We start from the raw sequence: 12453 nt of genomic DNA, 5'->3' as shown, positions 1-12453 counted from the left end.
ACTGGTTCCAGTACATCCCAATTAATCAGAATCCGCTGTTTTGTTTTACTACCTAACATTAACTCTATCTATACCCCACATAATTTTGTGTACCTCTAGTCTAATCTCCCCTCATTCTCCTATGTTCCAGGGAATAAAATCCTATTCAATCTTCCCCTAAAACTCTGGTCCTGAAATCCAAACAACATCCTTGTAAATTTTCCTTGTACTCTTTCAATCTTATTGATAACTTTCCAGTAGGGAAGCAATCCAGACAGCATACAATACTCCAAATTTGGCCTCAACAGTGTCTTATAAAACTTCAACATAACATCCCAACTCCTAAACTCAATACTCCGATCTATGAAAACCAATGTGCCAAAAACGTTCGACATATTTTCAAGGAGCTTTGATTCTGCATTCCCTGATCCATCTGTTCTATTGTAGTCCACAGCGCCATTCAGTGTGTAAGTCCTACTCTCATTTGTCCTCCCGCACAACACCTCACACGTTTTCATCGAATTCCACCTGCCATTTTCCAACCCATTTTCCAGCTGCTCCAGATCCTGCTGCAGGCTTTGCTGTCCACTACACTCCAAATCTTTGTGCCATTCACAAATTTACTAATATACTTTACCAGAATTTCATTCAGATTGTTGATGCAGATGATTTACAAAAACTTACTGGATTCATGGTGACCAAAGGTGAAAGGCCTCTTGGATGTTTCAGAAACTGCTGGGCATGCAACTGGATGTTGGCTCCACCATCAGAAGCACGACGACCGAGAGGTCCCATACCATTTAGCAATTGTAGAGTTGAAGGTTGAAGTAAGGATTGTTCCTTAAGAATTCAAAAGAGAAATGTAGGAACAGACACACACATATGTATAAGTACAAAGAATTAACATTCCGTTCACTGAATAATGGTAACTTTCTGACCAGAAATGATCAACCAAGAGAACCTCTTGCCATGCCTGATTTGGAAAGAATTAAAGTGGCTGATTTAATAATCACATAATCTTAATGAATTAATATTTGTGCTTGTCACTGTATTGACCTGTATTAAAAATTAATGTGACATGCTCTCAGGCTCAACTTTGATATCCTGTTTTAATAAAGAAAAAAATTGCTATAATTTTATAGGACTTTTTTGGAAATATAATATTTCTTAATATTGAATTATTAAAATTTATTGAATTAAAGGTCCAAATACTATGCAGAAATACTGTACTTAAACTGCATATTTTACTCCCTAGAAGATGAAGTATTTCACCATTAAGAATGAAGCAGCAAGTTTGTGCCTGGTATTAGGAATTCATAATTTAGGTTGACATCTGCTATTACCTGTTTGTTTTTCTTTCCTAGAAGTAGCTTACTAACAAATGCCCATTATGGTTCGTTAGAAAATGGTTGTTCCTTTGCAAGCCTGAGAGAATACTATTGGAAACAATGAACCCATGTACACTACTTCACTAGCAAGTTCAGTCTTCAAGTATAGGAAGAAGTGATTCTATCCATTGAGGTCAATCCATAAAGTGTCTTGGAAACTGGTTAAATGCAGCAATGACAGACAGGCCAATGTCATCAACACTGTAAAGCAGGCTGACTGAAGAGTGGCTGAGCAAGACTGATAAATCCAGACTCCCTGATAAATTTAGGAGATGGTTGTACAAACATGATCTTCTACCAAGGGCTTTTCACGTGTATGACCACTGTGGAAGGCGTCAAAAGGAAAGTCGACAAGCACCTTTGGAGATGGCTGGGGATCCAAGCTTTTCCTTTCAGTAGGAATAGGATCATAAGATCAGGCTGTCTACAGCTCCCGTCATCAGAAGTGGAAGAGTTCAGGGTGACAAAGTATAAAGTTGTGTTAACTCTGAGGAGCTCCAACGACAAACTAACAAACCAAGCAGGAGTCACAACAAGAAAAAGAACTGGAAGTGGGCTGCCAACTGGGCTACAGATCAGGCAGTGAGCTCCTTGCAATTGAGAGACATCATCAGGAACTCATGCCCGGGACATCAATTCCTTGGCTCAGCACACTTTCAACGATGGGGAAATATAAGTAAACAGTATAGACATGACATGGTCCAGGCAGAGGTACAGAACCACAAGGACTGAATCAGTGGAGTTCAGAGTCACAGGGCACCTGGATGAAATGGGATCTTTCCAAGCGCAAGATCATTTGGGTAGAGTTTTGGCTGGTGCTCTTCTGCATTTCTTTCTTCCTGCAGTCCATGTATGACATTCTCCCTATACTATCACAGCTACACACATGGGGGCAGAGAGAGGACCCTAACCACAAATTTTGTGGTCAGTAGAGTTCACTGGCACATATACTGTTAGACGAGAAAATCTGCAAACGCTGGAAATCCAAGTAACACACACAAAATGCTGGAGGAACTCAGCAGGCCAGGCAGTTTTCCCCTCTCCCCCCAGCCCACTTTTCCCTCTCTCATCTTATCTCCTTGTCTGCTCATCACTTCCCTTTGGTGTTCCTCCCCACTTTTCTTTCTTCCATGGTCTTCTGTCCTCTCCTATTAGATTCCTCCTTCTCCTGCCCCATATCGCTTTCACCAATCAACTTCCCAGCTCTTTACTTCATTCCTCCCCCTCCCAGTTCCATCTATCACCTTGTGTTTCTCTCTCTCCCCTCCCCCACCTTTTAAATCTACCCCTCACCTTTCTTTCTCCAGACTTGTCGAAGGGTCTTAACATGAAACATTGATTGTACTCTTTTCCATAGAAGCTGTCTGGCCTGCTGAGTTCCTCCAGCATTCTGTTTGTGCTGTCAGGATGCAAAACAGCTTGGTATTAATGGCACCACAAGGTACTGCTGTTCCTTGCTGACACACTGGAGTGGGAGAAGTGTAAAAAGAGTGCTGTCAGACAGGCAAACTGAGCTGTCATTTTCATCAAGGACAGAAACCACACCAGTCGTATCAAAGATGTCTAAATCTAATCTGCAGCAAAAATGCCAAATCATGGGAGGTGAGAGTTGATGTGGAGAGGAATCTATAGTTCCCAGAGGGGATACAAATCACACTTTGACCAGACATCGGACTGTGGCTCACAGAAGACCACGAAAATCATCCTGGTGGAGCTCACAGTACCATGGGAGAAAGGGTGCAACGAGGATCATGAGAAGAAGGCCCTGAAGCACCAGTCCTTAGTTCAGGAGTGCAAAAACAAAGGTTGGCAGATGTGGCTACTTCCCATGGAGATTGGCTGTAAGTTGTTCCCAGCAAGGTCGGCTTGGAGGTTGCAGTCCGCGCTGGGCCTTGATGAAAAGAGCAAGAACCAAGCAGCTCGCAGGATGGAGGAGAAAGCAAAATCTTCCCTTGATATGGATCAGGTGAGAGGATTTGGGCAGCAAGTTAGGAGCAGATGGGCAGTGACTTGTCTACCACTGCTGATCTGCCAACTGGAGAATGTAGTATTCAAAGGCCAAAATATTCTATGAACATTGCGTACTGCCTGACAATCTGCTCCTGGCCAAAGGCTATGGTGATCTCATCAGGTAACTGAATTGAGCTCCCCGATGTATGATACAATCTATATTTTTGCACTCTTTTTGCACTATTCATTTTATTAATTTTAAAAAATAAATATAATTGTAATTTATAGTTTTTCAAAATAATTATGTATTGCACTATTTCACAATAAATTTCATAACAAATGCCAGTGATATTAAACCTAATTCTGATTCTGTTTAATTCCCAAAAAGGTTCCTACACTGATTTGAGGGCGGTTAGAAAGGACATTCAACTGATCTAAATGATTTATCCATCTATACGAAAAACTTCACTGTTAGTTGCCAATATTGGCTAGAGGTTGGAAGGATCATTCTCAACTGTTATATGCATATGTTGCCGAATGATTTCCTTCTGCACTTTTTAGTGCTTTGATTCATCCATAATAACATCGTCGCTGATGAGCTTCTCTCTACAGGAGTAACATTTGGAAAGAGTTAAAAGAGCAAATCCTGTGGATTAATTTATTGGTTAATTTGGCAGCAGTTGCCAATAATAGTGGCCATTGTAGGAGTGGCACTTTCTGGCTTTAGTGAGTGGATGGAGTAAATTGGTGAAGGACTAGGTGAGATGCTGGTAAGGTTCCTACTGCACAGGCAGAGCATTGCGAATGATAGAGCACTTGAATGTTCCATTTTGTGGGATGTCGGAAGTCAGGGACACCCCCCCATTATCCCTCATAACTGCAAGAAATGCATATACCTGTAGCTTCTTGCAGACAACAGTAGAACTAGATGTAAATGAACTCTGGAGCATTTAGGAAGCTGAGTGGAATGAGATGTTTATGAACAACTAGTTCACACCTGGGTTACGGGAGGCTGGGTGGTAGTTGTGTTAGGAGAAGGAAAGGAAACAGGCTGTCAGTGCAGTGTATCCCTGCAGCTGCTCCTCTCAATAACAAGGGGAAATGAACTAGCAGTTGAAAGCCAAAGCAGCCAGGTCTCTGATACTCAGTCTGGGTCTGTGGCTCAGAAAGAAAGGAGGAAGACGAAAGAATATGTGAGATATCTGGAAAGGATTCCTGTCAGTATGTGAACAGTCTAACAAAAGGAGAGATCATACTGGATCTAGTACTAAGCAATGAACCTGGCTAAGTGACAGACTTCTCTGTGAGCGAGCATTTCAGAGACACTGACTACAATTCCCTGATATTTAAAATGGCCATATATAAGAAGGACAGAAGCAGATGGAATGAGAAAGTAATTAATTAGCGGAGGGCTAATCATGATGGTATTAGGCAGAAATTTGGGAGTGGAAATTGGGAATAGATGTTCTCAGCGATATGTGTAGCAGAACAGTTGTTTAAAGAGCTTTGCTTGGAGCTCAGGATAAATCAGGGATAGATGGCAGGATGAAAGAACCATGGTTGACAAGAGAGGTAGAGCATTTGGTCAAGAGGAAGAAGGAAGTATATTTAAGGTTTAGGAAGCAAAAATCTGATAAAACTCTTGAGGGTTATAAGATAATCAAGAAAGATCTTAAAAAGGGATTTAAAGGTAGAAAGGGGCATGAAAAATGCCCAAGACACAGACAGAGTGAACAGCCGGAGTATTTTTTCCCCCAGAGCAGCAAAGGATAGTATCAGAGTGGAGGTAAGCTTAGGCGATAGACCATAAAATATAACAGCAGAATTAGGCCATTTAGCTCATGAAGTCTGTTTCACCATTTCATTGTAGTTCATTGAATTTTCCTCTCAGCCACAATCTCCTGCCTTCTCCCTGTATCCCTTCATGCTCTGACCAATCAACAATCTATCAACCTCTGCCTTAAATACACATAAAGACAACTGCCCATAGCAACAAATTCCACATATTCACTGGATAAAGAAATTCCTCCTATTCTGAGGTTCTGTCCTCTAGAGAAGTCAGAGGTAGTTTATTTTTTAGCATGGTAGGCACCTGAAATGCACTGCCAGATGAGATAGTACAGGTTAAAAAGAAAGATAGAGACATTAAGAGACTTTAAGGCAAGCATATGAATGCAAGAAAAATGGAAGATTATGGGCTATGCAGGTGGAAGGGTTAGATTAATCGTGATGTGGTTCAGCATAATATTGTGGGCTGAGGAATAGTAAAGCATAGTACAGGTCCTATATCCTATGTCCTAATATTCATTCACTGAGTGAAAACTGTAGAACTCCTTATATATTCCTAAAAATTGCAGATTTGGTAGTTACCTCATTACCATCTCATTGGATATGGACAATGGACGCTAGTCCTGTAGCAAACAATTATATTTTTTTAAGTGTAAAGTTTCCAATTACACTTGCCTGCAGGTCACCTTATTTTCATTTATTTTATTTGAAGATTGGATTTTCAGCTAGAAACGTATGGCAAGCGGATGTGCTTAGGTTCTACTCTACTCACTTTACATTTATGACTGAGAGGCTAAGCACAGATCCAAGGCCACATTTAAGTCTTTTAACAACAACCACTGTCTTAGGTTGACGAATCAGCACATAGGAGAGAGACTGAAAACCTGGCTGAGTGGTGCCACAACAACAACCACTCGAGCAAGGAGCTGATCATTGACTTCAGGAGGCAGAGACTCCATAAAATACTGGATCCTGCATAAAATACTGGAAGAACTCAGCAGGCCAGGGAGCATCTATGGAAAACAGTAAACAGTCAATGTTTTGGGCTGCGACCCTTCAGCAGGACTGGAGAAAAAAATAATTGATGAGTCAGAGTTAAAGGTTGGGGGTGGGCGTCTTCCATTCTATGCTGGGTGTCACTGATATACAGGAGGGCACAGCAAGAACATTGGACACAGTATATGGCCCCAAAAGGTTCAAGGGTGAAGTGTTGCCTCACCTGGAAGGACTTTTTGGGGACCTGAATGGTAGTAAGGGAGGACGTGTAGGGGCAGGTGTAGCATTTGCTCCGCCTGCCAGGAGGGAGATCAGTGGGGAGGATTGAATGGACAAGGGAGTCACGTAGGGAGTGATCCCTGTGGAAAGCAGAAGGGGGGCGGAAGATGTGCTTGCTGGTGGGACCCTGTTGGAGATGGGCAAAAATATGTGCTAGATATGGTGGATGGTGGGCTGATAGGTGAAGAGGAGAGGAACCCTATCTTTGGTAAGGTGGCAGGAGGATGAGATAAGCACGTGTCTGTGAAATGGAAGGGGTGTAGTTGAAGGCAGTGTTGATGGTGGAGGAAGGGAAGCCCTTTCTTTGAATAAGGAGAACATCTCCTTCATTCTGGAATATAAAGCTTCATTGCATTGTGATGAAGCATTGCGGTGGAGATGGAGAATTCACATTTTTACAAGTAACAAGTAACAGGGTGGGAAGAGATGGTCTAGGTTGTGAGAGTCAGTGGTTTTACAGTAGATAAGCCGTCTCTAGTGACAGAGACAGAGGGATAGAGAAAGATGAGGGAGGTGTCAAAAATGAACCAGGTACATTTAAGCGCAAGGCTGATGAAGTCAACGAGCTCTGCATGGGTGTCTCTATCTCTGGAGATAGCTTATCTACTGATGTCTATTAACTCACTGACTCTCACAGCTACCTAGCTATATCTTTTCCCACCCTGTTACTTGTAAAAATGCCATCCTCTTCTCTCAATTTCTCCATCTCCGCTGCATCTGCTCTCAGGGAGAGGATTTTTACTACAGAATGAAGATGTCCTTCTTCATCAAATAAAGGGCTTGCACAACAGTGCCCTCAACCATATCTCTTCCATTTTGCTCACTTCTGCCCATCTCCCACCAGGGATAAGGTTCCTCTTGGCCTTACCTGCCACCCCACTAGCCTCTGCATGCATCCAGCACATAATTCTGCTTAACTTCTGCCATCTCCAATAGGTCCCCCCCCCCCCACTTTCTGCTTTCCACAGGGATTGCTCCCTATGCAACTCCCTTGTCTATTCATTCATCCCTCCGTACTGATCTCCCTCCTGGCACTTATCCCCTGCAAGTGCACCTGCACCTCCTTCAGCACTACTATTCAGAGCCCCAAACAGCCCTTTCAGATAAGGAAATCCTTTATCTATAAGTATGTTGGAATCGTATACTGTGTTTGGTGTACTCAGTGTGGCCTCCTGTGCATCAGTGAGACCCAGCATAAGTTGGGAGACTGCTTTGCTGAGCACCTACAATCAGTCTACTAGAAAAAGCAAGCTATCTCAGTTGCCACCCATTTTAATTCCACTTCCCATTCCCATTCCGAAATACCGGTCCATGGTCTCCTCCACTGCTGTGATGAGGCCACACTCAGGTTGGAGGAGCAACACCTTATATTCCGTCTGGGTAGCCTCCAACCTGATGGCATGAAAAGTAATGTCTCAAACCTTCGGAAAGGCCTCCCCCTTTTCTTTTGTCCATGGTCTTCTGTCTTCTCCTATCAAATTCTCCTTTCTCCTGCCCTTTATCTCTTTCACCTATTGACTTCTCAGCTCTTTACTTCACCCTCCCCCAGGTTACATCTATCAATTTGTGTTTCTTCTCACCTCCCCCTACCTTTTTACTCTGACCTCAACTTCTTTTCTACAGTCCTGAAGAAAAGTCTCAGCGTGAAATGTCAACTGTACTTTTTTTCCGTAGATGCTGCCTGGCCTGCTGAATTCCTCCAGCATTTTGTATGTGTTGTCTCTTGTTGGTAGTGGAAAGAATGTTCACTTGCGGCATCACGGCCTGGTACGCAAACACCAGTGCTCTTAAAAAGTAAATCCTACAAAAATAATGGAAACGACCCTCTCAACCATTCAGCACATCTACATGAAGCGTTGTTGAAGGGAAGTAGTATCCTTCATCAGGGACCAGTAGCACTAATGTAATGTTCTCTTCTCACTATTGCCATCAGGAAAAAGATATAGGAGAGCCCAGGAACAGTTATTACCCCTCAATAATCAGGCACTTGAACCGGTGGAAATAATTTCACTCAACTTCACTCATGCCATCACTGAACTGTTCCAACAAACTAGGGACTCCCTTTCAAGGACACTTCATCAATATTCTTAATATTTAATACTTTCTTTTCATCTTATGTATTTGCAGTTTGTTGACTTTTGCATATTGTTATTTTGTCCACCCTGTTAGCAGCAGTTTCACATTGATTCTATTACACTTCTTGGATTTACTGTGTATACCCACAGGAAAATATAGTTCAGGTTTCTACTTTGATAATAAATTTACTTTGAACTTTTAACTTTTTAATGATATTACAGGCTCATTAGATAGTGGAATCAGGATTACTAAGTGTGCAGCCAGAGAGCTAGGTTTAAAGTAAGGTTTAAAAGATTCACAAGGGATCTGATGAAGCATCTTCCTAACCCATAGGGTGACTAGAACCTGAATGCACTGCATGAGTGATTGGTATAGGGATAGGTAATCGCTGAACAATTAAGTATCTTGATCAGGACTTGCATAGGTGGCTAACAGTTCAAATACTGTAAAATAGGTTTAATAAAGATGAGAATTTGAAGGACAGGATGTCTATAATGGATTATAATGAGGGTATGGTCAGGATTTCTTTGTTTCTCAAATGTGTAGATAAGGAATATCAGATGGACAGAAGAAAAGATTGAAAGATGTGCTCAAAATTTCTCGAAATGAAACATGGAATGGTTCTGGAAGACTGGAAAATTGCTAATGTCACTTTACTCTTCAAGAAGAGTGAGAAGCATAAGAAAGGTCAATTAGTCTGACCTCAGTAGTTGGGAAGATGTTGGACTCAATTAGTAAGGATGTGGAGGCACCTGAAAAAAATAGGACACAGTCAGTATGGTTTTCTCAAGGGGAAATTTTGTCTGACAGACCTGTTATAATTCTTTAAAGAAACAACAAGCAGGATAGACAAAGGAGAATTGATTGATGTTGTGTACTTAGATTTTCAATAGGCCTTTGATCAGGTGCTGCATATAGATTGCTTAACAAGCTGGGAAAAATTCTAGCTTGGTTAAAACAGTGGATGATTGGCAGGAGGCAAATGGGAATAAAGGGAGCCTTTCCTGATGTTCCGGAGGGGTCTGTGATGGGACCAATTTTTTAAGTTATAGGTCAATAATTTGGATAACAGAATTGATGGTTTTGTTGCAAATTTGCAGACAATAGGTGAAGGGGCTGGTAATTTGAGGAAGAACAAGGACCTAGACAGATTAGGAGAATGGGCAAAGAAACGGCAGATGGAATACAACGTCAGGAATCATATAGTTATGAACTTTGGTAGAAAAAATGAAAGGGTTGACTATTTCCTAAATGGAGAGAAAATACAAAAATTGAGGTTCAAGGAACATGGGAGCCCTTGTACAGGATTCCCTAAAGGTTAATTTGCCGGTTAAGTATATAGTGATGAAAGCAAATGCAATGCTAGCATTCATTCAAGTGGACAAGAATATAAAAGCAAGGATGTAATACTGAGCCTTTATAAAGCATTGGTGGGGCCTCACTTTGAGTATTGTGTAAAGGTCTGGGCCTCTTATCTTACAAAGTATGTGCTGAAACTGGAGCGGCTTTGAAGGAGGTTCAGGAAAATTATTCCAGGATTAAATGGCTTATCATATATAAAGAGCATTTGATGGCTCTGGGCCTGTATTCAATGAAATTCAGAAGAATGAGGGGTACCTAATTGAAATCCATCAAATGGTGAAAGGTCTTAAAGAGGTGGATGTGGAGAGGATGCCTCCTTTGGCAGGAGTGTCTAAGACCAGAGGACACAGCCTCAGAACAGAGGAGCATCCATTTAGTATGGAGAGGAATTTCTTTGACCAGAGAATGGTCAATCTGTAGAACTTGTCGCTAAGTCTTTACGTATATTTAAGGTATAAGTTGCTATACTTTTGATTAGTCAGGGTATGAAGGGATGTGGAGGGAAAGCAGAAGACTAGAGATGAGAGGGAAAATGGTTCAGCCATGATTAAATGGTGGAAGTTATTGAATTGACTCAAAGGACCAAATGGCCTAATTCTTCAGCTATATCATTCAGTTTAACATCATTTACTTCTGGCAATCACTAACCAATAATCATTCAAAGAAAAATAATATTCCAAACGGTATTGAGAGTGTCATGGCAAAAGAAGCACACCTTCTCCAAAACTCCCCATCCACAAATGCCATCAGCCATGTAGAAGTTTGAGGTTCCCGTACTGGCCTCATTAGTCCCTTAAAATTTTTAAAATTGGGGTGGAAATAAGTAATTTCAAGTCGCAAGAAACTAAGAAGAAATCATGCTAATTCTTCTAATTTACACATATTCACACATACAATGCAAATATCACAATTCAATAACTTCCAACTATTAAATCATTTAAGAAAAATATATTATATCTGAAAACCCTGCACAAACTTATTGTACTTCCAAGTTCTTCATAAGATAATATTGATTTTGGATCTGTCCGGCATGTTGAGAAATTTCCATGCAAACTATAAATATGATTAATGGAAATCCTCCCATGTGACTAAGAATTCTAATTACAAAATGTCTGGAGACAACAGTGACAACTGGTTGGAGCTTCCAATGTGGAGTTCTGTAAGGTATTTTAGTCAAATTGTATCTATTAATTGCTTAAAAAAGACATAAAGTAGAGGCATCCATACCTTGTACTCCAGCTGTGTGGCTGGCTGTAAATTTTGTGTGGGAAGCATATTCTGCATTAAATTAACATTTGGAACAACTTGCAGGAAAGGAGCCTGAGGCATGGTACATGGAAAACCAGGCAGGTGGCATTTCAGCAGGTCCTCTGGAACTTCAGTTCTGCATTATTAAACAACCAGAAAGTTATAAAATATAATTAGCTTTATTATTTAATTTATTTTTAAACGTCACCACTTTCTTCCAAAGCTGGGAATTTAACTTATTATATTGACCTTGTACAAGAGAGCTGGTTTCATCAGATATTCCAGATCTGGGGTCCAAGAATGATTCCAAGACCATAAAGTATAGGAGCAGAATCAGGCTATTTGACCCATCGAATCTGCTCTACCACTTCATCATTGTTGGTCCATTTTCCCTCTCAGCCCCATCTCCCGCCTTCTTCCCATAACTCTTCATGCCCTGACTAATCAAGAATCTGGAACATAGATTATGGACTATCTGGCATATCCTCTCCATGACCTATTGAATAAATAGCAGAGCACCCTTTCAAACAGACTCATTCAGCTCAGCTGTCACAAGGGTTGCTACAAAAAATTTTTCCTACCAAATGCAATAAACATATACAACAGTTCATCTCTGTGCAACAGGAGAACATACATCACGGCACAATTGTCTCTGTTGTGGTTGAGCTGGTAATCCACAGTACAGGAGCTTTGAGCAATGGATCTCACTATACTTCCCGGAGGGATTAAAATAGGCTAAATAAATGAAAACAATTTGTTTTAAATTCAAAGCTAGTGAGAGTTATGATGACCATATACCACTGCCCTGTTGTAAAAATCCACCTGGTTCAAAAATGCCGTTTAGGGTAGGAAGCTTGCTGTCGTTAGCCACTGTGGCCCAAATATATGGTTTCAATCCCAGCAATGATACATGAAGCTTAGAAAAATAGAGGGCTATGGGTAACCCTAGGTAATTTCTCAGATAAGGACATGTTTGGCATAGCTTTGTGGACCGAAGGGCCTGTATTATGCTGTAGGTTTTCTATGTTTCTATGTTTTATTATCTTGTACATGATTATTGCACTTTATTGCATATTGGTAAATTATTATTGTATATATTATTACTCTATACTTTATTACAGGGATCCCCAACCTTTTTTGCATCGCGGATCGGTTTAATATTGACAATATTCTTGGGGACCAGCCGACCAGGGTGGGTGTTCAAGTAGGGTTAAACTCACCTCAACATGTCTTTTACAGTTAGGGTTGCCAACTTTCTCACTCCCAAATGAGGGACAAAACTAGCAGTCAAATTCCGGGACACTTTACATAGAAACATAGAAAATAGGTGCAGGAGTAGGCCATTCGGCCCTTCGAGCCTGCACCACCATTTATTATGATCTTGGCT

The 12453-nt window shown here is 41.1% G+C and overlaps 1 protein-coding gene across 1 annotated transcript in view; it reads right to left on the bottom strand.

Moving 5' to 3' along the window:
• The window catches only part of LOC134341058 (serine/threonine-protein kinase SIK3-like), a 410314-nt gene that overhangs the window by 148551 nt on the left and 249310 nt on the right, over window positions 1-12453 (bottom strand). The window contains exons 12-13 of the mRNA XM_063038806.1: window positions 11046-11202; window positions 664-819 (exon numbers count right to left, since the gene is read on the bottom strand). Coding sequence (XP_062894876.1) covers window positions 664-819; window positions 11046-11202 — 313 coding nt within the window. The remainder of the gene's footprint in view (window positions 1-663; window positions 820-11045; window positions 11203-12453) is intronic.

This window comes from Mobula hypostoma, chromosome Y, assembly GCF_963921235.1.
Source record: "Mobula hypostoma chromosome Y, sMobHyp1.1, whole genome shotgun sequence".
Classification (NCBI taxonomy): domain Eukaryota; kingdom Metazoa; phylum Chordata; class Chondrichthyes; order Myliobatiformes; family Myliobatidae; genus Mobula; species Mobula hypostoma.
The sequence above is the reverse complement of the archived record's forward strand: the minus strand, read 5'-3'. Positions and strand labels throughout refer to the sequence as shown.